General features: G+C 47.4%; 1 protein-coding gene across 1 annotated transcript in view; it reads left to right on the forward strand.

Annotated features, from left to right (window-relative positions):
- The window catches only part of MFSD8 (major facilitator superfamily domain containing 8), a 66,324-nt gene that overhangs the window by 34,071 nt on the left and 10,919 nt on the right, over window positions 1–21,334 (forward strand). The window contains exons 7-9 of the mRNA XM_030191746.1: window positions 2,158–2,216; window positions 11,228–11,336; window positions 20,290–20,424. Of these exons, the coding sequence (XP_030047606.1) occupies window positions 2,158–2,216; window positions 11,228–11,336; window positions 20,290–20,424 (303 nt within the window). The remainder of the gene's footprint in view (window positions 1–2,157; window positions 2,217–11,227; window positions 11,337–20,289; window positions 20,425–21,334) is intronic.

Consider the following 21,334-nt stretch of genomic DNA (forward strand, 5'->3'; position numbering starts at 1 on the left):
CAGAGAAGACAGAGGCCATGTTCTTTCCAAGGAGAAAGTCTTCATTCCTTATAACAACAAAGCAATCAGACAATAACAAATAGCAATTTGTTATGAGAGGGAGAGAGAGACCATCGCTGTAAAGAATTACACACTGTTGATCATCTCAGCCTCTGACTAAATACAGTATAACAGTGCCTTATATACCCTTTTGTACAATGCATTGAGCATCAATTCCCTCCCAAATCATACAGCCTTGCAACTTCAGCTAATTTCTGTCTTGCTTTCATTGTTTACATAAAATGTAACACACTATCTAAGTGTTATGGAATACAGAATACCAGTGGCGTACCAAGGGGGTGGGGCGGTCCGCCCTGGGTGCACGCCGCTGGGGGGGGTGCCGCGGCGTGCGCCTGCTCCTCCGCGTTCGCTAAACTTCGTTCGTTCGCTGCAGCTCCCTATGCCCCGGAACAGGTTACTTCCTGTTCCGGGGCAGAGGGAGCTGCAGCGAACGAACGAAGTTTAGCGAACACGGAGGAGCAGGCGCGCGCCATGGCACACCGCCCTTCCAGCGGCGTGCACCGGGGAGGGGTGTAATTTCGCCGGAGGGGGGGGGGGAAGGTGTCATCTACCGGGGGGGGCACGCTGCACCGGGGGGGGGGGGGGGGGCGCATCGGCGCTCCGCCCCGGGTGCCATCCAGGCCAGGAACGCCACTGCAGAATACAATATCTAAATGTTTATGGAACACAGCATCTTATAACAAGTCCAAGGTTTCCTTTACAGGAGGTTATAGTCGCCACTTTGCGACAGGAATCTCTCCAAGACCCGGGTCTATCATTGTTTTTGTCCAGTAACCTCGACACATCTTCACTTTCAAACCGTGCACATTCTCAGTGACCTTGTGATGTCTGTCAGCGGCACCAACTCTGTCAGGGAGGGTGAAGAACGCTCCTTGCTGGATCAGCGTGACCTCGAATTCTCAGCTCTCAGCAGAAAGCACAGAAAGATGCAGCTTTCAGGCATTTTAAGTTTGAGCCCTTAGCCTGTGCAGTTCATGGGTCATAACTGACCTGTCAGTGCTCAGAAAAGTGCAAATCAATTGACAGGATATCTACAATGAATATGCATGAGAGAGATTTGCATGTACTGCATCAATTTCATGCAGATCTAACTCGTGAATATTCATTGTAGGTATCCTGAAAGCTCAATGGGATTAGGTGGTGGAGATGAAAACGGTAACGGAATTCAAACATGCGTGGGATAAACATAAAGGAATCCTGTTCAGAAGGAATGGATCCTCAGGAGCTTAACCGAGATTGGATAGCAGAGCCGGTAGTGGAAGGCGGGGCTGGAGGTTGGGAGGCGGGGATAGTGCGGGGCAGACTTATATGGTCTGTGCCAGAGCCAGTGGTGGGAGGCAGGACTGGAGGTTGGGAGGCAGGGATAGTGCTGGGCAGACTTATACGGTCTGTGCCAGAGCTGGTGGTGGGAGAGGGAGATAGTGCGGGGCAGACTTATACGGTCTGTGCCAGAGCCAGTGGTGGGAGGCGGGACTGGAGGTTGGGAGACAGAGATAGTGCTGGGCAGACTTATACGGTCTGTGCCAGAGCCGGTGGTTGGGAGGCGGGGCTGGTGGTTGGGAGGCGGGGATAGTGCTGGGCAGACTTATACGGTCTGTGCCAGGGCTGGTGGTTGGGAGGCGGGGATAGTGCTGGGCAGACTTATACGGTCTGTGCCAGAGCCGGTGGTGGGAGGCGGGGTTGGTGGTTGGGAGGCGGGGATAGTGCTGGGCAGACTTATACGGTCTGTGCCCTGAAGAGCACAGGTACAAATCAAAGTAGGGTATACACAAAAAGTAGCACACATGAGTTGTCTTGTTGGGCAGACTGGATGGACCGTGCAGGTCTTTTTCTGCCGTCATCTACTATGTTACTATGTTAGTTGTGCCCTGAGGACTGGGTTGGCAATGGCTGGAATAGCTCCTGAGTGCACTACTTGTTCGCTTACTTGCTGTTTCCCCAAAATTTTGGCACATAACTACTGTTGTGGCACAGAAGTTACACATCGAAATTGGTACCTAAATTTTGGTTCACTGTATCGAATGAGGGAGTCATTGTGTGTTTCTATCAGCTTGGCAGAGAAGTGCTAACTCGGTGTATTTTGTCTTGTTTCATCAGAGAATATCGTGTGGATGAACTTGGAAGACTGTATAAAAGCATTAACGTACAAGATGAAGGTAACGTTTTCTCACTGAAACTTATCATTGAGTTTGATGTCCTGTGAACACATCTTCTAGAGCAGCTTCCTCAGCAACCCTCCAGACCGGTCAAGACGCTTGGGTTATGCATGCCTACCAGCAGAGGGAGACTGAGAAAACTAACTTCAAACTGAGTACATATAACCTGTGCTAGCCCTCTATCTCCAGTATTTTCTCAGTCTCAGCAGAGGGTAGACATGCAGCTGTGCAGCTTGTCCGGTCTGGCAGGATTTAGGTCCATTTTGTGAGACTAGTTTATTTTCAGTTGTTTCTAAGGAGAAGTTGGTGAAAGATCAGTTGATCCCTGTGCCTGGAACTCTGTGGTGTGCAAGGGGTTGGTAGGTCCGGTGGGGCCTACCATTGTCCCCTCTGGGGTGTCACACCCGGGTGGCCGGGTCCCTCCCCCGACTGGCTCTCCCGTTTTGGGCAGCTTTGTGCCTCGGCTGCAGTGTTAATCCTGCAGCCTTGAGTGCCATTCAGATTATAGCAGCAGGGCTCAAATAAAGTTAAAAAAAAAAAAAAAAAAAAAAAACACCTCGTGTGGAGAGCTGCAGCAGCTGCACTCCGGGGTTTCCGGAGTTGTTCAGCCGGTCTGGGAGAGCTGGGCCAGTGATTCAGCGCCGGTGAGTGTTATTTCTTGATTTTTACTTCGCCGGTAGTAATCAGCTGTTTAAGAGGCGCGAGTATGTCGGGGAAGTTTCTTCGTTGCCGGCTGTGCGCGCGTCGGGGTGTTGAAGCGGCTGGCGGTCCCTGCCGCTTTTGCGGAGAGCCCAAGGCCTCATCTCCCGCGCCTCCGGTGTTAGCAGCGGAGATTCCTTCTGCGGGAGCGCAGGAGGGTGGTGCGGCTCAGTTTGGCGCTTCAACGGCGGTCCCGATTTTGGCGGGAACCGCCGCCATCTTGGATTCGGGTCTTTTGGGTGCTGAGACGGTCGTGGGACCGCAGCCTTTCCCGATTTCGAGTCCCGCTGGGGGGGAAGCCTCGGGCAGCATGGGGTTCCCTCCAGAGTTTGTTTGGAGTTTGTTTCAGGCTTGGAAGGCGGGCCCATCGGGTGCGGAGTCCCTTAGTCCAAGGTTGGGGGGGGGCTACCGCTAAAAGACCGCGAGTGGAGTGCTCTGAAGATGTAGAGGTCTTTTCTCCTCCAGACTCGGAGGGTGATTTTAGCCCCCTGGAAGAGGAAGAGGGGTCGGTGGCAGGGCAGGATGGGGACCTGTCTTTGCCGGGGGAGGACCCCTCGGTGGTTAGAATTTTTCACAGGGATGAATTGTCGGAACTCATTGAGCAGGTGTCTGCCACTTTAAGGTTTGATTCTGCGGCAGCTCCCATTGGGGATGGGAAGCAGGTGGATCCTTTGGTTAAGGGGATCAGGCGGGTCTCTCGCTCCTTTCCTATGAATGCGGACTTGAGAGATATGATCTCGCAGGAGTGGCAGTCGCCGGAGGCTCAGTGTAAGGTAGCTCGGGCTATGGCCAAGCTCTATCCCCTTCCTCAGGAGGACAGAGAGTCTCTCAGGCCTCCGACGGTGGATGCCGTGGTTACGGCAGTGACTAAGGCTACTGCTATTCCAGTGGATGGGGGGGCCGCGTTGCGGGACCCTCAGGATAGGAAATTGGAGACCTTCCTAAAGCGGAGTTTTGATCTGTCTGCCTTGGCGCTGCAAGCGTCTGTTTGTGGAGGTCTGGTGGCGCGGGCTTGTTTTCGTTGGGCGGAGAGGCTCCTGGATGGCCCGCAGGCTGATAGGGCTGCTCTGGTTCAAGATCTGGCCAAGTTGGAGATGGGGTCGTCGTTCTTGGCGGATGCACTGTACGATTTGTTGAGGGCATCGGCTAAGAACATGACTTTTGCCGTGGCGGCTCGGCGGGCCCTGTGGTTGCGGGGCTGGGTGGCTGATGCCGCTTCCAAGACTAAACTTTGTTCCCTCCCCTTTAGAGGCTCTTTGCTTTTCGGGGAGGAATTGGATAAATTGGTGAAGGGTCTTGGTGATGCTAAGGCGCCTCGGCTTCCTGAGCTTCGTCCCAAGGTGTCTAAGGGGGCAGCAGGACGGGGGCGTTTTCAGGAGGCTCGGCGGTATCGACCCGGTAGGTCTTCTGGGGGGACTAGGGGTCGGTTTTTCCAGAGAACCCAGTCCTTTCGAGGTGGCCGTCGCGGGGGGCGAGGCTCCTCTTCGGGAGCGTCCGGTACGTCCCGTGTGTCTCAATGATGGTTTGGGGACCCAGCCTCTGGTTCGCGTGGGGGCTCGCTTACGCTTGTTTTACCAGAGGTGGGTCCATATCACGTCAGACCAGTGGGTACTGCAGATAGTGCGAGACGGGTACGCCCTAGAATTCGACAGTCCCCTCTCCGACTTCTTTCTCGTGTCTCCCTGTCATTCAAGAGGCAAGGCGAGAGCAATAAGGGACACTCTGTCGCGTCTCATCGGTTTAGGGGCGGTGGTACCGGTCCCCAGGTTAGAAAGAGGTACGGGCTGTTACTCCATTTATTTCGTGGTGCCCAAGAAGGAAGAAGGTGCCTTCCGGCCCATTTTAGACCTCAAAAAGGTCAATGCGGCCCTAAAGGTTCCCTCCTTTCGGATGGAGACTTTGCGCTCAGTGATTGTAGCGGTGCAAGAAGGAGAGTTTCTGACGTCTCTGGACCTGACAGAGGCTTACTTACACATTCCCATCCTAGAGGCGCACCAGCGTTTTCTTCGCTTTGTGGTCTTAGGGAGGCATTTTCAGTTTTGTGCACTACCTTTCGGTCTGGCGACTGCGCCTCGCACCTTCTCCAAGGTGATGGTTGTGGTGGCGGCGGCGCTGCGCTTGCAGGGCATTTTGGTGCATCCATATCTGGACGACTGGTTGATTCGGGCCAAATCAAGGTCAGAGAGCGAGGAGGCCACCGGCCGTGTGGTGACCTTCTTGCAGTCGCTCGGTTGGGTGGTCAATCTGGCAAAGTGTCACCTGGTGCCTTCCCAGTCTCTGGAGTATCTGGGAGTTCGCTTCGACACGAAGAAGGGCCGGGTGTTTTTGACAGCTCCTCGCATCTCCAAGCTGCAGGGACAGATCAGGCGGCTCCGAGCACAGAGAGCGCCTTCGGCTCGGGCGTATCTTCAGGTGTTGGGTCTGATGGCAGCAACAATAGAGGTGGTTCCTTGGGCCAGGGCCCATATGAGAGAGTTACAGAGAGCCTTGTTGTCTCGTTGGTCCCCTCAGTCTCAGGACCTGGAGGAGAGGTTCCCTCTGTCGGGGGTTGCCCTTCGCAGCCTTCGCTGGTGGCTACACTCTCCGAATCTGGTGAAAGGAATGCCGCTGGACTCTCCCACTTGGACGGTTCTGACCACGGATGCGAGTCTCTCGGGCTGGGGAGCGCATTGCCTGGGGCAGGTAGCTCAAGGACTTTGGACAGTGGAGGAAGCATCGTGGTCCATCAATCGCCTGGAGACTCGAGCAATTCGGTTGGCTCTTCGGTCCTTTCACAGCCTGATAGAAGGCAAGGCAGTCAGGGTTCTTTCCGACAATGCCACGGCCGTCGCTTATGTAAATCGGCAGGGGGGAACGAAGAGCCAAGCGTTAGCTGTGGAGGCGGCGGAGTTAATGTTGTGGGCAGAAGCTCATCTGCAGAGCATCTCGGCGGGCCACGTGGCAGGGGTGGACAACGTGAGCGCGGATTTCCTAAGCAGACACACGTTAGACCCCGGAGAGTGGTCCCTCCATCCCTCAGTGTTCAATCGACTGGTGTTGGCATGGGGGCGGCCGGTGCTGGATCTCTTGGCATCGGCCGACAACGCTCAGGCCCCTCGCTTCTTCAGTCGTCGAAGAGATCCTCGGGCCGAGGGCATCGACGTGTTAGTGCTCCCGTGGCCGACTCAGCAGTTGCTTTATGTATTTCCGCCATGGCCGCTGGTGGGCCGCGTGGTGCAGCGGATCGGGCACCATGCAGGTCTAGTGGTTCTGATTGCGCCCAATTGGCCTCGACGTCCGTGGTACGGAGACCTGGTTCGGTTATTGGTGCAGGATCCCATTCCGTTGGGCTCCAGGGTGAGATTGGTTCAGGGGCCGATCGAGATGGCCGACCCTGCTCCATTCTCGCTTACGGCCTGGCTCTTGAGAGGCTCAGATTAAGGAAGAAAGGTTTTTCAGCCAGGGTAATTGATACCATGCTGCGTTCTCGTAAGAGGTCTACTTCTTTGGCTTATGTGCGGGTGTGGCGCATTTTTGAGAACTGGTGTCAAGAGCGGCAGTATGTTCCTCTACGGGTTTCCATCGCGGAAGTTTTGGAGTTCCTGCAGGACGGTCTGGACAGGGGGCTCTCGCTCTCTTCCCTGAAAGTGCAGGTTTCAGCGTTGTCTTGTTTCCGTGGAAAGATTCAGGGGATTTCCTTGGCGGCTTCGCCGAACGTGGGGCGGTTCTTGAAAGCTGTCAAGTTGCTTCGTCCACCTCGTCGGCCGACGGTTCCGCCTTGGGATTTGAATTTGGTGTTGGAGGCTCTGGTGGGTCCTCCGTTTGAACCGTTGGCGTCCATCTCGTGTAAAGATCTTACGTTAAAGACAGTGTTTCTGGTGGCCATTGCTTCGGCGCGTAGAATTTCGGAGCTACAGGCTTTGTCTTGTAGAGAGCCTTTTCTCTCCTTGGCTAAGGAGAAAGTGACTTTGCGGACAGTTCCTTCGTTTGTTCCTAAGGTGGTATCCTCCTTTCATGTTAATCAGGTGATTTCGTTACCAGTGTTGGGGGATAGGTCGGGTGATCTCTCTCAACGCCGTTTGGCTAAGTTAGATGTTCGACGCATTTTGCGGTCGTATTTGAGCAGAACGCAGGACTTCCGAGCGTCGGATCGTTTGTTCATTTTGTATGGAGGTCCCAGAAAGGGGGAAGCGGCTTCCAAGGCCACTTTGGCTAGATGGTTAAAGGAGACTATTGCCTCGGCGTATTTGTTGAAACGTCGGGCAGTTCCCTCGGTACTGAAGGCACACTCTACTCGGGGGGTAGCCGCCTCTTGGGCGGAAAGTAGTTTTATTCCCCCTCAGGACATTTGTAAGGCGGCGGTGTGGTCGTCCATTCATTCTTTTGTAAAGCATTATAGAATTGATGTGCAGGCAAAAGAGGATGCTCGGTTTGGAGCGGCTGTGTTGTCTTCTGCTTTTCGTGGGTCCCACCCTTAATGTGTCTACTGCTTTGGTACTTCCCAAGCGTCTTGACCGGTCTGGAGGGTTGCTGAGGAAGGTGAAATTAGGCCTTACCTGCTAATTTTCTTTCCTCTAGACCCTCCAGACCGGTCAAGAGCCCACCCTGGTTCGTATCAGAAGTAATTCAGCAAAAGTAATTTTCAGCCGGGTCAGTTATCAGAAGTATTTTGAGCCGTGTTCTGCTATGTCTGTTCATTTGATATTCAGTATGGTCGGAGACATTTTCTTTGACTCTAATGTTCTGCAGAGTGGGACGCCTGAGCGTTTCATCTGTTTAAGCACACTGTTGGTGTTTACCTATTAGTTTTCCAGGTACAGGGGTTTTATTAGTTTCGGAGTTACTGTTACAGGGATGTGTTTCTCTGCTTTGCTAACTGTATACTGGAGATAGAGGGCTAGCACAGGTTATATGTACTCAGTTTGAAGTTAGTTTTCTCAGTCTCCCTCTGCTGGTAGGCATGCATAACCCAAGCGTCTTGACCGGTCTGGAGGGTCTAGAGGAAAGAAAATTAGCAGGTAAGGCCTAATTTCACCTTGTACTACTACTACTACTTATCACTTCTATAGCGCTACAAGGCATACGCAGCACTGTACACCATACATGAAAAGACAGTCCTTGCTCAAAGAGCTCACAATCTAAATATGGAATGTTGCTAGTGAAATAGCAACATTCCATGTAGAATCTCAAATAGTAGCAACAGAATCTCCAATAGAAGCAACATTCCATGTAGAATCTCAAGTAATAGCAACATTCTAGAATCTCAAAAATTGCAACATTCCATGTTCCACTGCACTAACCACTAGGCTACTCCTCCACTAGCAGCATTCCATCTAGAAGCCTGCCCTTGCAGATCAGCAACGCGGCCGCGCAGGCTTCTGTTTCTGTGAGTCTGACGTCCTGCACGTATGTGCAGGACGTCAGACTCACAGAAACAGAAGCCTGCGCGGCCGCGTTGCTGATCTGCAAGGCAGGCTTCTACATTACTACTACTACTTATCACTTCTATAGCGCTACAAGGCATACGCAGCGCTGTACACCATACATGAAAAGACAGTCCCTGCTCAAAGAGCTCACAATATAAGTAAGACAGGTAAACAGACAGAACAATTAAGAGGTAAGGAAAATAAAGAGGTGGGGTACAGGGCAAGTTAGTAGTGCTTAGGAGTCAAAAGCAGCGTCAAAGAGGTGGGCTTTTAGCCTGGACTTGAAAACGGCCAAAGACGGGGTCAGACGTACAGGCTCTGGAAGTCGATTCCAGGCGTGAGCTGCAGCGACATAAAAGGAACAGAATCTGGAATTAGCAGTAGAGGAGAAGGGGACAGACAGGAGTGGCCTAGTGGTTAGAGTGGTGGACTTTGGTCCTGGGGAACTGAGTTCGATTCCCACTTCAGGCACAGGCAGCTCCTTGTGACTCTGGGCAAGTCACTTAACCCTCCATTGCCCCATGTAAGCCGCATTGAGCCTGCCATGAGTGGGAAAGCGCAGGGTACAAATGTAACAAAAATAAAATAGATACTATTGGAGATTCTGGAATGTTGCTACTATTGGAGATTCTACATGGAATGTTGCTATTCCACTAGCAACATTCCATGTAGAAGGCCGCGCAGGCTTCTATTTCTGTGAGTCCAACATTCCATGTAGAAGGCTGCGCAGGCTTCTGTTTCTGTGAGTCTGACGTCCTGCACGTGTGCAGGACGTCAGACTCACAAAAGCAGAAGCCTGCGTGGCCACATTGGTGATCTGCAAGGGCCGACTTCTAGTGGAATAGCAACATTCCATGTAGAATCTCAAATAGTAGCAACAGTGGAGAAGTGGCCTAGTGGTTAGGGTGGTGGACTTTGGTCCTGGGGAACTGAGGAACTGAGTTCAATTCCCACTTTAGGCACAGGCAGCTCCTTGTGACTCTGGGCAAGTCACTTAACCCTCCATTGCCCCACGTAAGCCACATTGAGCCTGCCATGAGTGGGAAAGCGCAGGGTACAAATGTAACAAAACAAACAAACAGAGCGGAGTACACGAGGGGGGGCATAGGGAGAGAGAAGAGTGGAGAGGTACTGAGGAGCAGCAGAATGAATACACTTATAGGTCAGCTTGTAGTTAAATGATCTGCCCTGTGCATTTTGGTCTTAAGAGATGGGAGCAATTTGAAGGAGCATTGCTACCTAGAGGCATACCTACGCATTGTCTTTTCACTCTATTAGTCCAAAAGTTTTCTATTGATTTTTTTTTTTTTACTGAGTAGTACAGCAAGAAAAAAAATGTGCAAACCAGAACCAGCCTTGTTTAACATTAAGTAAGGCTTTATATAATTCTCTCTAAACCTCTGACCTTCTCTTTTGATTTTGTTTGTTTTGGTAATAATAATAATAATGCAGCAGTTATCATTTCTTGGTCTTTGGTTGCCACTCTTGTGCCTGTTTTTCTCCTGAGTTCATATTTCTGATCATTAGATGCCATCCCTGCTGTTTGCCAATAGGTGAGCAAGAGAGTTGTGACTACAAATGAAAATCTGAGACTCACACTGGGGGGGGGCGGGGGCTGTGTTTAAATTGGACTGTGTAAGCAGTCTTGCTCCTGTTGCCGAAAAAAATGTTGGAAATGGATGGGAAAATTCAAATTGCGACCGCAAAATCCTTAAATGATTTTCTCTGACTAGGAAAGTAACTTGTGCCATAATATTCCTAGGTCTTTGGATCCTAGGTTTACAGACATTGCATTTTTAGGTGTTTTGTTTTTGAGGCAATTAGATGTGTTTGTAAGGTAATAAAATAGGTAAACATAGTAGATGACGGCAGAAAAAGACCTGCACGGTCCATCCAATCTGCCCAAGAAGATAAATTCATATGTGCTACTTTGTGCTGTCCTCTTCAGTGCACAGACCGTATAAGTCTGGCTAGCCCTATCCTCACCTCCCAACCACCAACCCCGCCTTCCAACCACCAACCCCGCCTCCCAACCACCAGCTCTGGCACAGACCCTATAAGTCTGCCCAGCACTATCCTCGCCTCCCAACTACCAGTCCCGCCTCCCACCACCAGCTCTGGCACAGACCGTATAAGGCTGCCCAGCACTATCCCTGCCTCCCACCACCGGCTCTGGCACAGACCGTATAAGTCTGCCCAGCTCTATCCCTGCCGCCCAACCACCAGCCCCGGCACAGACCGTATAAGTCTGCCCAGCACTAGCCCCACCTCCCAACCACCAGCTCTGCTCAGGTATTTTGTTGTTTTTGTTTTGTAAAATGAAATTTTAGACAGTTTTTAGGTGGAGTCAATAAAGGAAAATGCACAGCCCCAATATTCTGACTCCATCACATTGCAGTCCCAGCACTCTGACCCCACCTTCCTTTCAACTGCAGGCACTATGGCAAAAGCAGCAGCAGCATGGTCCACAATACCATCTTCCCCACTTCAGCCTTGCAGTTGAAATATCCACTGTGGCTTGAACCATAGGATTCAATATCTCTGGAGCTCTGTGTAGTTTAAACATTAACTGTTTGAACTGTATGGGGCCTGACACATTGAACAGCTCAGTGAGATTCTGTAGATAGTAAGTGCCATGGCTCATAATAAAGTAGATATTTGAACCAGTAGGCCACATGAAGCAAGAATCCCACACTGGCAGCAGAATGAGCAGCTGTAGCCAATGGGGGTGGCAAAGGGTTCCACTGCAATGAGGTCATCCAGCTGCAGGGTCGCAGCCAGATGACATCATTGGAGCACCGTGAAGTAGGTGTATTGTGGGGCTTTGCAGTTGTCACTGGAAATCAGAAGTCCTTTTTATATCGCTGTGTTACTTTGCTTATGTTGCCTGTTTTTTTTGTTACACAGACAGTGATGACTTGGTTCAGGATGCCCAGGGCAGCATTGATCAAGTTGCTGTGGTAGCAACCAACATTCTGTTCTTTGTCATCTTATTTGCCTTCGCCATCTTTGAAACGTAAGTGCATCCTGGGCTACTGCCAGTGAGGAGGAGGAAGGACATCCTGAGCTCACCCTCACCTCTATTGTCTGGTGCTGCTCATTATTTATTTATTTATTTGTATTATAAATGTTTATTGGCAAGTGATCAAATGATCAAAAATACAAACAAGGAACACAAGTTGGTGTGTAAATCGTATACATAATAGCAAGCGCCAGCCTACACTGATATATTCATAGGAGCCAACTTTTCAAAATGATTGGGGGTGCTCCTCCCTCATCCCTCCTCCCCCTCCCCTCCTCCCTCTCCCCCTCCGAGTTCCAGGCCCCCTCCCTCCCTCCGAGTTCAGAATTTTAAAAGTCATCTTACCTCGGGGTCCCGGCGGCAGCAGTGAAAGGCGTGCAGGCTTGGCGCTTCAGCCTTCCCTTCTCTCTCTCTCAGCTCTGGTCCCACCCTTGCGGAAACAGGAAATGAGGGCGGGACCAGAGCTGAGAGAGAGAAGGGAAGGCTGAGAGAGAGAAGGAAAAGTCCATAGACCGTTATTAAATGGACTTGGGGAAAATCCACTATTTCTGGGATAAGCAGTATAAAATGTTTTGTACATTTTGGGGATCTTGCCGGGTATCTGTGACCTGGATTGGCCACTGTTGGAAACAGGATGCTGGGCTCGATGGACCTTTGGTCTTTCCCAGTATGGCAATACTTATGTACTTAGTCCCGGGGCAGACCTGCAGACCATCCATGGCACACTGGTTGAAAATCGCTGCTGTAGTACAACCAAAATGGTTTACATTTATTATATTTTAGAATCCACTAGAGAACTGTTCACGTGATGTGTGTTGGATTATTTGTAGTAAATAATTAGCAGATTTTAGTACACACAGCTTCAGCTTTAGAAATGTTAATTTCTTTCTTCATCTCTCTCTCATTCACCCCTGAATGATTCACTGCTGAGTCACTTTAAAGTTGAAGTAACAAAACATCTGTTTACTCACAGTTTGTAGTTAGATTATAATCAGACAGGCTTATATATACATATTACTATACATTTGTCTTATCAGCTCCTTCCATGTGCTTAGATGGTAATGGATGCTCACACCACCATAGATCCTCTCAGGTTAGGAGAGATCATGAGCTCCATGTGCTCCATGTGCTGCATCTGCTGTGTCTAACCCCCACAGGAAGTTGCATAGCTGTGTGACCTCTCTAAGTAATTCACATCAGAGGTCACAGAGTAATCACAGAGAAATAATAGGTGACAGGCAATGCATGTAAAAATACAATACATTCCAACAAACCCCTTCTCATGCATAACTGTCATGCAATTATTTATTCATACAAAGTCCAAGCTTTATACGCAGATTCACAAAATGTTCTCTGGGTAACGGTTTGGTCATGATGTCAGCTGTCATCTCACTGGTGTGACAATAGTGTAGACTGATGACCCCTTCTTTCGCCAACTCTCGCACGTTGTGGTATTTCGTTGCGATGTGCTTGGTGCGTGACTGAACCTTGTCATTTTGTGACAGTCGGATGCAGCTCTGATTATCTTCCATTATCTGGATTGGTCTCTTTTCAGCTATTCCGAAATCCAGCAAAAGTTTTTCAATCCACATCAGTTCTCTGCACGCTTCCGATACGGCCACATATTCAGCTTCTGTAGAAGACAAACTCACAATACTTTGTTTATGACTGGCCCATGAAATTTGTACATTTCCATACATAAACACATATCCACTTGTGGATTTATAATCAGAATGATCCCTTGCCCAATCTGAATCACAGTAACATATTAGTTTTGGATTACTATTGGCTGAAATCTTTAATTTACAATCAATGGTACCCTTTAAATACCTTACCATCCTTTTAACTGCAGTCCAATCTGATTTGGTAGGTGAGCTGACCCTTCTGCTCAAAATTCCTACTGCATTTGCTATATCAGCCCTGTACGTGGTAGCTAGATATAAAAGCTTACCTATGGCTGATCTATATTGGATGTTATCTGGTAAAGGTTCTCTTACTGTTTCATCCTTCAGAAAATCAGTGATCATGGGAGTGCTTACAACTTGGGCATCTTGCATACCTAAACTTTCAATAAGCTCATTTATTTTCTGCTTCTGGCTTAGAAGATAAGAACCATCATTTTGTTTCTCAATTTCTATACCAAGATAGTATGACACATTTCCAAGTTCTTTTATCTCAACATTCTGGTTTAAACACTTTACAATGTCCTTGTACTCTTGCTCACTTTTGCTTGCAATGAGCAGATCATCAACAAAAGCTAAAATGTATGCATATTGTCCATTTGTGCACCTAGTGTACAAGCATTTATCTGCTTCACCTTGCTTAAATCCTAAATTTGTCAATATTTCATGCAATTTTTCATTCCAACATTTTGCACTTTGCTTTAATCCATAAAGACCTTTGTTTAATTTACACACTAGCTGTCTTTGTTTTGTATTTATGAAACCTGTTGGCTGTTCCATGTACAAGTCTTCAGTTATATCTCCGTGAAGAAATGCTGTTTTCACATCAATGTGGTTGACTTGCATGCCTTTTGAGACTGCAATGCTCAGAAGTGTTCTGATTGTCGTGTGTTTCACTACAGGTGCAAACACTTCATCAAAATCTTCTCCATATTTTTGAAGATATCCCTTTGCGACTAATCTGGCTTTATACCTTTCCACTTTTCCTTGTGCATTCCTTTTTAACTTGAATACCCATTTGCATCCTATAGCTTTCTTGCCAGGAGGTAATTCTGTAAGAATCCAAGTATTATTTTTATCCAATGCATCAATTTCTTCTTGTGCAGCTTTACGCCATTCAGCAGCTTCTTCTGCTGGCATTTTCTCAATCTCATCCCATGTTAAGGGCTCTTGAGCTTCTGCTGACTTTGTTAGGTAAGACAGTCTTGGGGGTGGAACACCTTTGTTTTCCCTGGATGAGCGTCTGACAACAGGTTGGTCTGACCTTTCCGCATCCTCTAAATCTGAGAGTTCTTCTCCAATTGATTCCCCTTCTCCAACTGTACTGTCTTCTTCAATGATCCTTTCTGTGTCTGCTTCCTCTGCCTGTTCCTCGTTAGATACAGATGAGTTGCTTTCAGACATCTGCCTTGGTATGGCATTTATATACACTGGCATGTCTATTATGGTTCTAGTTTCATATTCTGGATGATAAGGCTCATCTGGGATAATCCAGCCTTTATCAACCCTTTTGTTTTCATCAAAATATGTAACATGTCTTATGCCAACAATGCCAGTTTTCAGATTCAAAATTCTATATCCTTTGTGTCCTGGAGCATAGCCAACTAAAATGCCCCTTTCTGTTGTGGAATCCAGCTTATGCCTTCTTTGCTTTGGTACATGAGCATATGCTGTACTTCCAAATGTTCTTATGTGTGACAGGTTTGGCTTCCTACCATGCCATGTCTCATGTGGTGTGCGCTCAGCGCCTTTAGTTGGCATTCTGTTTTGTAGGTACACTGCTGTGAGAATGGCTTCCCCCCATAGTCTTTTAGGGAGATTGCTATCTGACAGCATACATCTGGTCATTTCCACAAGTGACCTAAATTTTCTCTCTGCAACAGAATTTTGCTCTGGTGTATAAGCTACTGTTGTGATATGCTGAATGCCTTCTTGTTCTAGAAATGTGCGCATGCTTTGTGAAGTGAACTCACCACCATTGTCGGTCTGAAGAACCTTTGGTTTTCTTTCAAATTTATTGCTCACCATGGCTACGTATTTCTTCAGCATGTCTGTGACTTGACTTTTTTCTTTCAGCAAATAGGCCACACAATATCTAGAGAAATCATCCAAGAATATTAGCACAAATCTGTTATTTCCCAATGATGGGATATTAAACGGTCCACATAAGTCACTGTGTATTAAGTCCAGCACTTTATTACTCCTATTTCCTGTGTATGCAGGAAATGAGGGTCTCACACCTTTTTGAGTAACACAGTCTATGCATTTCTCCATTTTACCAGCATCTGCACTTATCTGAATGCCGGTGGCCAGTTGCTTACTGTAAAGATCCTGGATCACCTTACAATCACGATGTCCCAGGCGGCGGTGCCAGATTTCCAGACTACATTTACCATCATTCTTCCTTACTTGCGCCATATGTGAGGCTTCACCTGAAATGTTCAGCTTATAAACATCATTATGCATAAAAGCTTCAGCATACACTTCATCATTTTTAGAGATTGTGCACTTACTGTTTTCAAAATGAATCACAAATCCCTTCTTATCTAATGTAGATACACTAAGCATATTGCAAACTGCTTGGGGAATATACAAGACATCACTTACAGGAATTTCTTTAACTTCATTAGACACTTTGCATTTTAAGAATCCAATACCTTTTGCTTGGATCTTAGCAGTCCCTGCGTTTGCAGTTTTAAGAATACCTTCCTCTGGACACATTTCCTGAAAGAAATCCTTACAATTGGTTAAATGGCATGTGCTCCCTGAATCCAAAATCCAAGTACTTTCATTTGAATTATTATTTACCATAGTCAAAGATTTTTCTGCCATTAGAAAGCCCTTGTGTTTATCTTTGTCCTTCATACATTTCCTGGTTTGAAAATTCTTTAGTTCCATTGGCTTAGGTGAGCTAGAGGGAGTGTTTTGTGTTTCCTTACACCATTTAAATACATGTCCCTCCTTTCCACATGAGTAGCAAATCAGCTTGCCCTTGGGTGGAGTTTTCCCATAGCTCCGCCTTCCTCTGTTCTTTGCCAAGAAATTTGTTTCATTTCTCTCTGACTTGCTTTGAGAACACATCTCCTCAGAATCATTTATTATGCATTCCTGCCTTAGTTTTGATGTTGCCTGTTCAAAAGATTGCCCTTCAATGGCCTCATTTACAGACCTAAAAACATCAAACTTCTTTGATAGTGAGGTAAAAAGAAATGCTCTTTTCAATGCATCACACATGGGAATTCCAGAAAGTTCTAACTTTTGAAATGAAGACATAAGATGCATAATGTGATCATTACATTTACTTTTATCCCTTAATTTGGTTTCATTCAACTCTGCTAACCAAATTGGTTGCTGCTTTGCATATGTAGTTGCATACATAGTTCTCAGTTTATATAAAATGTCCTTTGGTGTATCTTTTCCCTCCACTAATATGGCTTGTTTCTCTGAGAGAGCTTCCAAAAGCATGCACTTCACATAATAGTTTGCATTGTCCCATTCAGCCATATTTTCAGCTGTTCTGTCTTGGTCTAAGCATATATTTAATCCTTTTGCTCGAAGGAGACATATGAATCTTAATTCCCACTGCTGATAATTAAACTCAGTTAATCTAGGCACCTTGAGAGAATAGAAAAATGGTGAATTTCTTCCCTCAGCCATTTTCTTAGCCTTCTGTCTGCTGTGTGGGGGGAGAGAGAGACAGACTGAATCTTTCCTTTAAAACTTAAGAGAAAAATGTGGCCTTTTTTTCTGCCTGGTAATATTTCTCTTCTTTTTCAATTCCTGGCCCTGGGCCCGTAACCCTTTTGTTGGATTATTTGTAGTAAATAATTAGCAGATTTTAGTACACACAGCTTCAGCTTTAGAAATGTTAATTTCTTTCTTCATCTCTCTCTCATTCACCCCTGAATGATTCACTGCTGAGTCACTTTAAAGTTGAAGTAACAAAACATCTGTTTACTCACAGTTTGTAGTTAGATTATAATCAGACAGGCTTATATATACATATTACTATACATTTGTCTTATCAGCTCCTTCCATGTGCTTAGATGGTAATGGATGCTCACACCACCATAGATCCTCTCAGGTTAGGAGAGATCATGAGCTCCATGTGCTCCATGTGCTGCATCTGCTGTGTCTAACCCCCACAGGAAGTTGCATAGCTGTGTGACCTCTCTAAGTAATTCACATCAGAGGTCACAGAGTAATCACAGAGAAATAATAGGTGACAGGCAATGCATGTAAAAATACAATACATTCCAACAATGTGGACGTATACAGAATTTCAAAACAAACAACAAATTCCACAAAATACAAAATGGCTCTGTACTAAGGGGAAAAGCCTCAAAGAGCTCCGAGACCAAAATTTGATCTCAAGGAGCTTAAATGGACCAAAATGGTCCTCTCTTCATCATAGGCAAAAAAACCCCAGTGCCACAGATCTAAATAACTTTCATTGTCCGTGGTAGCTATGCTGAATATACATGATATTTTTTATGTTTTATTTTTTTACGAATACAAAAACAGTCCGTTGTCCATGCTTTTTTGCAAATACTACTACTACTTAACATTTCTAGAGCGCTACTAGGGTTACGCAGCGCTGTACAATTTAACAAAGAGAGACAGTCCCTGCTCAAAGAGCTTACAATCTAATAGATAAGAGTGAGACAAATATAGGACAATCAAGCCATTGTGACATCACTGATGAGGTTGGCTCTTAGGCATTGGTGGAATGAGGCATTATGACATCACAATCTCAGCTCTGGATACCAGAGACTGAAACTCTTCACACTAAGGGGGGAAGTGGGCCAAGTATAGGACAGTCGAGCCATTGTGACATCACTGATGAGGTTGGCTCTTAGGCATTGGTGGAATGAGGCATTATGATATCACAATCTCAGCTCTGGTTAAATCACTGCTATATGTAATACTACTACTACTACGTAACATTTCTAGAGCGCTACTAGGGTTACGCAGCGCTGTATAGTTTAACAAAGAGAGACAGTCCCTGCTCAAAGAGCTTACAATCTAATAGACAAGTGAACGGTCGGTCCGATAGGGGCAGTCAAATTGGGGCAGTCTGGATTCACTGAATGGTAAGGGTTAGGTGCCGAACACAGCATTGAAGAGGTGGGCTTTAAGCAAATACTTGAAGACGGGCAGGGAGGGGGCTTGACGTAAGGGCTCAGGAAGGTTGTTCCAAGCATAGGGTGAGGCGAGGCAGAATGAGCGGAGCCTGGAGTTGGCGGTGGTGGAGAAGGGTACTGAGAGGATGGATTTATCCTGTGAACGGAGGTTACGGGCGGGAACGTAAGGGGAGATGAGGGTAGAAAGATAGTGAGGGGCAGCAGACTGAGTGCATTTGTAGGTAAGAAGGAGAAGCTTGAATTGAATGCGGTATCTGATTGGAAGCCAGTGAAGTGACCTGAGGAGAGGGGTGATATGAGTATATCGGTTCTGGCGGAGTATGAGACGTGCAGCAGAGTTCTGAACAGATTGGAGAGGGGATAGATGGCTAAGTGGGAGGCAAAAACATAAAAAATATCATGCATATTCAGCATAGCTACCACAGACAATGAAAGTTATTTAGATCTGTGGCACTGGGGTTTTTTTGCCTATGATGAAGAGAGGACCATTTTGGTCCATTTAAGCTCCTTGAGATCAAATTTTGGTCTCGGAGCTCTTTGAGGCTTTTCCCCTTAGTACAGAGCCATTTTGTATTTTGTGGAATTTGTTGTTTGTTTTGAAATTACATTTATTATAAGCAGGTACTTTTTCTGTCCCTAGTGGGCTCACAATCTAAGTTTTCTATATGGGACAGTGGAGGGTTAAGTGGCTTTCCCAGGGTCACAAGGAGCTGCAGTGGGAATCAAATCTGTTTCTCCAGGTTCTCAGCCCACTCCCCTAACCATTAGGCTACTAAATTAGGCAAGGGAAGTAGGTAAGAACGTGTTTTTAAGGCTTCAGTGCTGAAATATTGGAAGAATTTTTAGATTTTTTTCCCCTTCTCGTGTCTGATTGCAGCATGAGGCTTAGTTTTGCACATAAGAGCACCTCCTATTTAGGGAAATGGAACAGTCTGATTTGCTGATGATTTTGTTTGGAATTTTAACATTGTTATATGTGGGGTGAGAGGAGGGGTAGGTAAAAGAAGTTAATGACACCCTACGAAAGCCGACAGCACAGCACTGTGAGTTTCACCTACCCCAGTGTGCAGGGCCGCCAAGAGGGGGCAGAATTCCCCAGGCCTCCAAGGGAGGCCTGGCACTGGGGTCAGGCCGCCGGCGCTGCAGTCCCCGGTCTCACCTGCCTGCCTCCACGGCTCCGGGCCCCCTTCATTCAAAGTGGCAGTCGCAGATCGCGTCTCTTCTGGCCTTCCCTCCCTGTGTCCCGCCCTCGCGGAAACCGGAAGTTACATCAGACGAGGGCGGGACACAGGGAGGGAAGGCCAGAAGAGACGCGATCTGCGACTGCCACTTTGAATGAAGGGGGCCCGGAGCCGTGGAGGCAGGCAGGTGAGACCGCGGACTGCAGCGACGGGGGGTGGCAGCGGGGGGGGGGGGGGGCGGAGGGGGGCAGCCTTGCCCCGGGCCCGGCCTAGCCTCTCGGCGGCCCTGCCAGGATGACCCTGGTAGCAGAAGTGGAGAGGATAGTGTTTATGGCATTGTAAGTACCCGACTAACACATGTGATGCTGTTACTGAGGTGAAGGCTTCACTCATGATAAAGCAGTGGCGTAGCCACAGGCGGGCCTAGATGGGCTGGGGCCCACCCACTTAGGGCTCAGGCCCATCCAACAGTTTCACATGGTAATGAAAATGCTGCTCTCCACAATACTGGCACCTTCGCATGCTCAGTTTTCAGCGCATGCCTGCTGCAGACTACCAAGGTGGAGACTGGAGAGAAGCATTTTCCCACCAGCTGAGATATTTTTTTGATGTGGGAGTGGGGGAGAGAACTTTTGGTGCCCACCCACTTCTTGCCTAGGCCCACCCAAAATCTGCTGTCTAGCTTACGCCCCTGTGATAAAGTCTCAGAATGAGGATAGAAAGTTGAAGTATTATTAGTTAAGCACTTATGTATTCCAAGTACATACATTACAAATCAATTCCTAAAGTTAAATGTTTACTTATGTAGTTGTGAAGCAGGAGCAAAGAAGAAAATATTTTGCTCTCTGGTTGTGTACCTAAGTGTCTGTGGTATTGGGCAGCTCTCCAGTTCTGGGCAGTATTTTCCTCTTAACAGTTTTACTTTGTTTTTCCCTTTTAGCATAGCTGCTCCGCTGACCATGGATATGTATGCTTGGACTCGGACGCAAGCAGTGTTTTACAACGGCATAATTCTTGCTGCAGTTGGAGTTGAGTCTGTGATGGTATTCCTGGCAGTTAAAATACTGTCAAAAAAGTAAGTCACCAAATCATGTTAAATAGTGCCAAGCCTAGCAATGAGACCTGAGGGAGTAATTCTTCTGTGCCCCTTATTAGCCGTTTCTAATCTCAGTTTGACTCCCTTCAGCAGCATCTGTGCAGTTCTCAGTGACAGGTTGCTTTATTTCCATAATACTGCTATTGTTGAAAGGGAATGGGACTTGATATACTGCCTTCCTGTGGGTTTTTATGCCAACTACATTCAAAGCAGTTTCCATAGTATATACAGGTAACGGAATTCAAACATGCGTGGGATATGCATAAAGGAATCCTGTGCAGAAGGAATGGATCCTCAGAAGCTTAGCCGAAATTGGGTGGCGGAGCAGGTGGGGGGAAGAGAGGTTGGTGGTTAGGAGGCGAGGATAGTGGAGGGCAGACTTATACGGTCTGTGCCAAAGCCGGTGATGGGAGGTGGGACTGGTGGTTGGGAGGCGGGAAGTACTGCTGCGCAGATTTGTACGGTCTGTGCCCTGAATAAGGCAGGTACAAATCAAGGTAAGGTTTACACATATGTTTGTCTTGTTGGGCAGACTGGATGGACCGTGCAGGTCTTTTTCTGCCGTCATCTACTATGTTACTATGTTACTTATTTGTACCTGAGGCAATGGAGGGTTAAGTGAGTTGCCCAGAGTCACAAGGAGTGAAATCATATCTTCCCTTGGACACCTTCCGGAACCTAGTGCAATCCACAGTACTCACGCACGCAGATTACTGCAACAGTGTTTTCTTAGGATGTAAGACCCTAATCCTGAAAAGACTTTAGACTACCCAGAACACGGCATCAAGACTTATCTTTGGCAAGTCAAGATTTGATAGCGCAACAGCTCTTCGTGAGAAGCTTCATTGGCTGCCCATCAGAGAAATAATTAATTTTAAAGTCCATACAC

This window comes from Microcaecilia unicolor, chromosome 2 (assembly GCF_901765095.1).
Source record: "Microcaecilia unicolor chromosome 2, aMicUni1.1, whole genome shotgun sequence".
Taxonomy (NCBI): domain Eukaryota; kingdom Metazoa; phylum Chordata; class Amphibia; order Gymnophiona; family Siphonopidae; genus Microcaecilia; species Microcaecilia unicolor.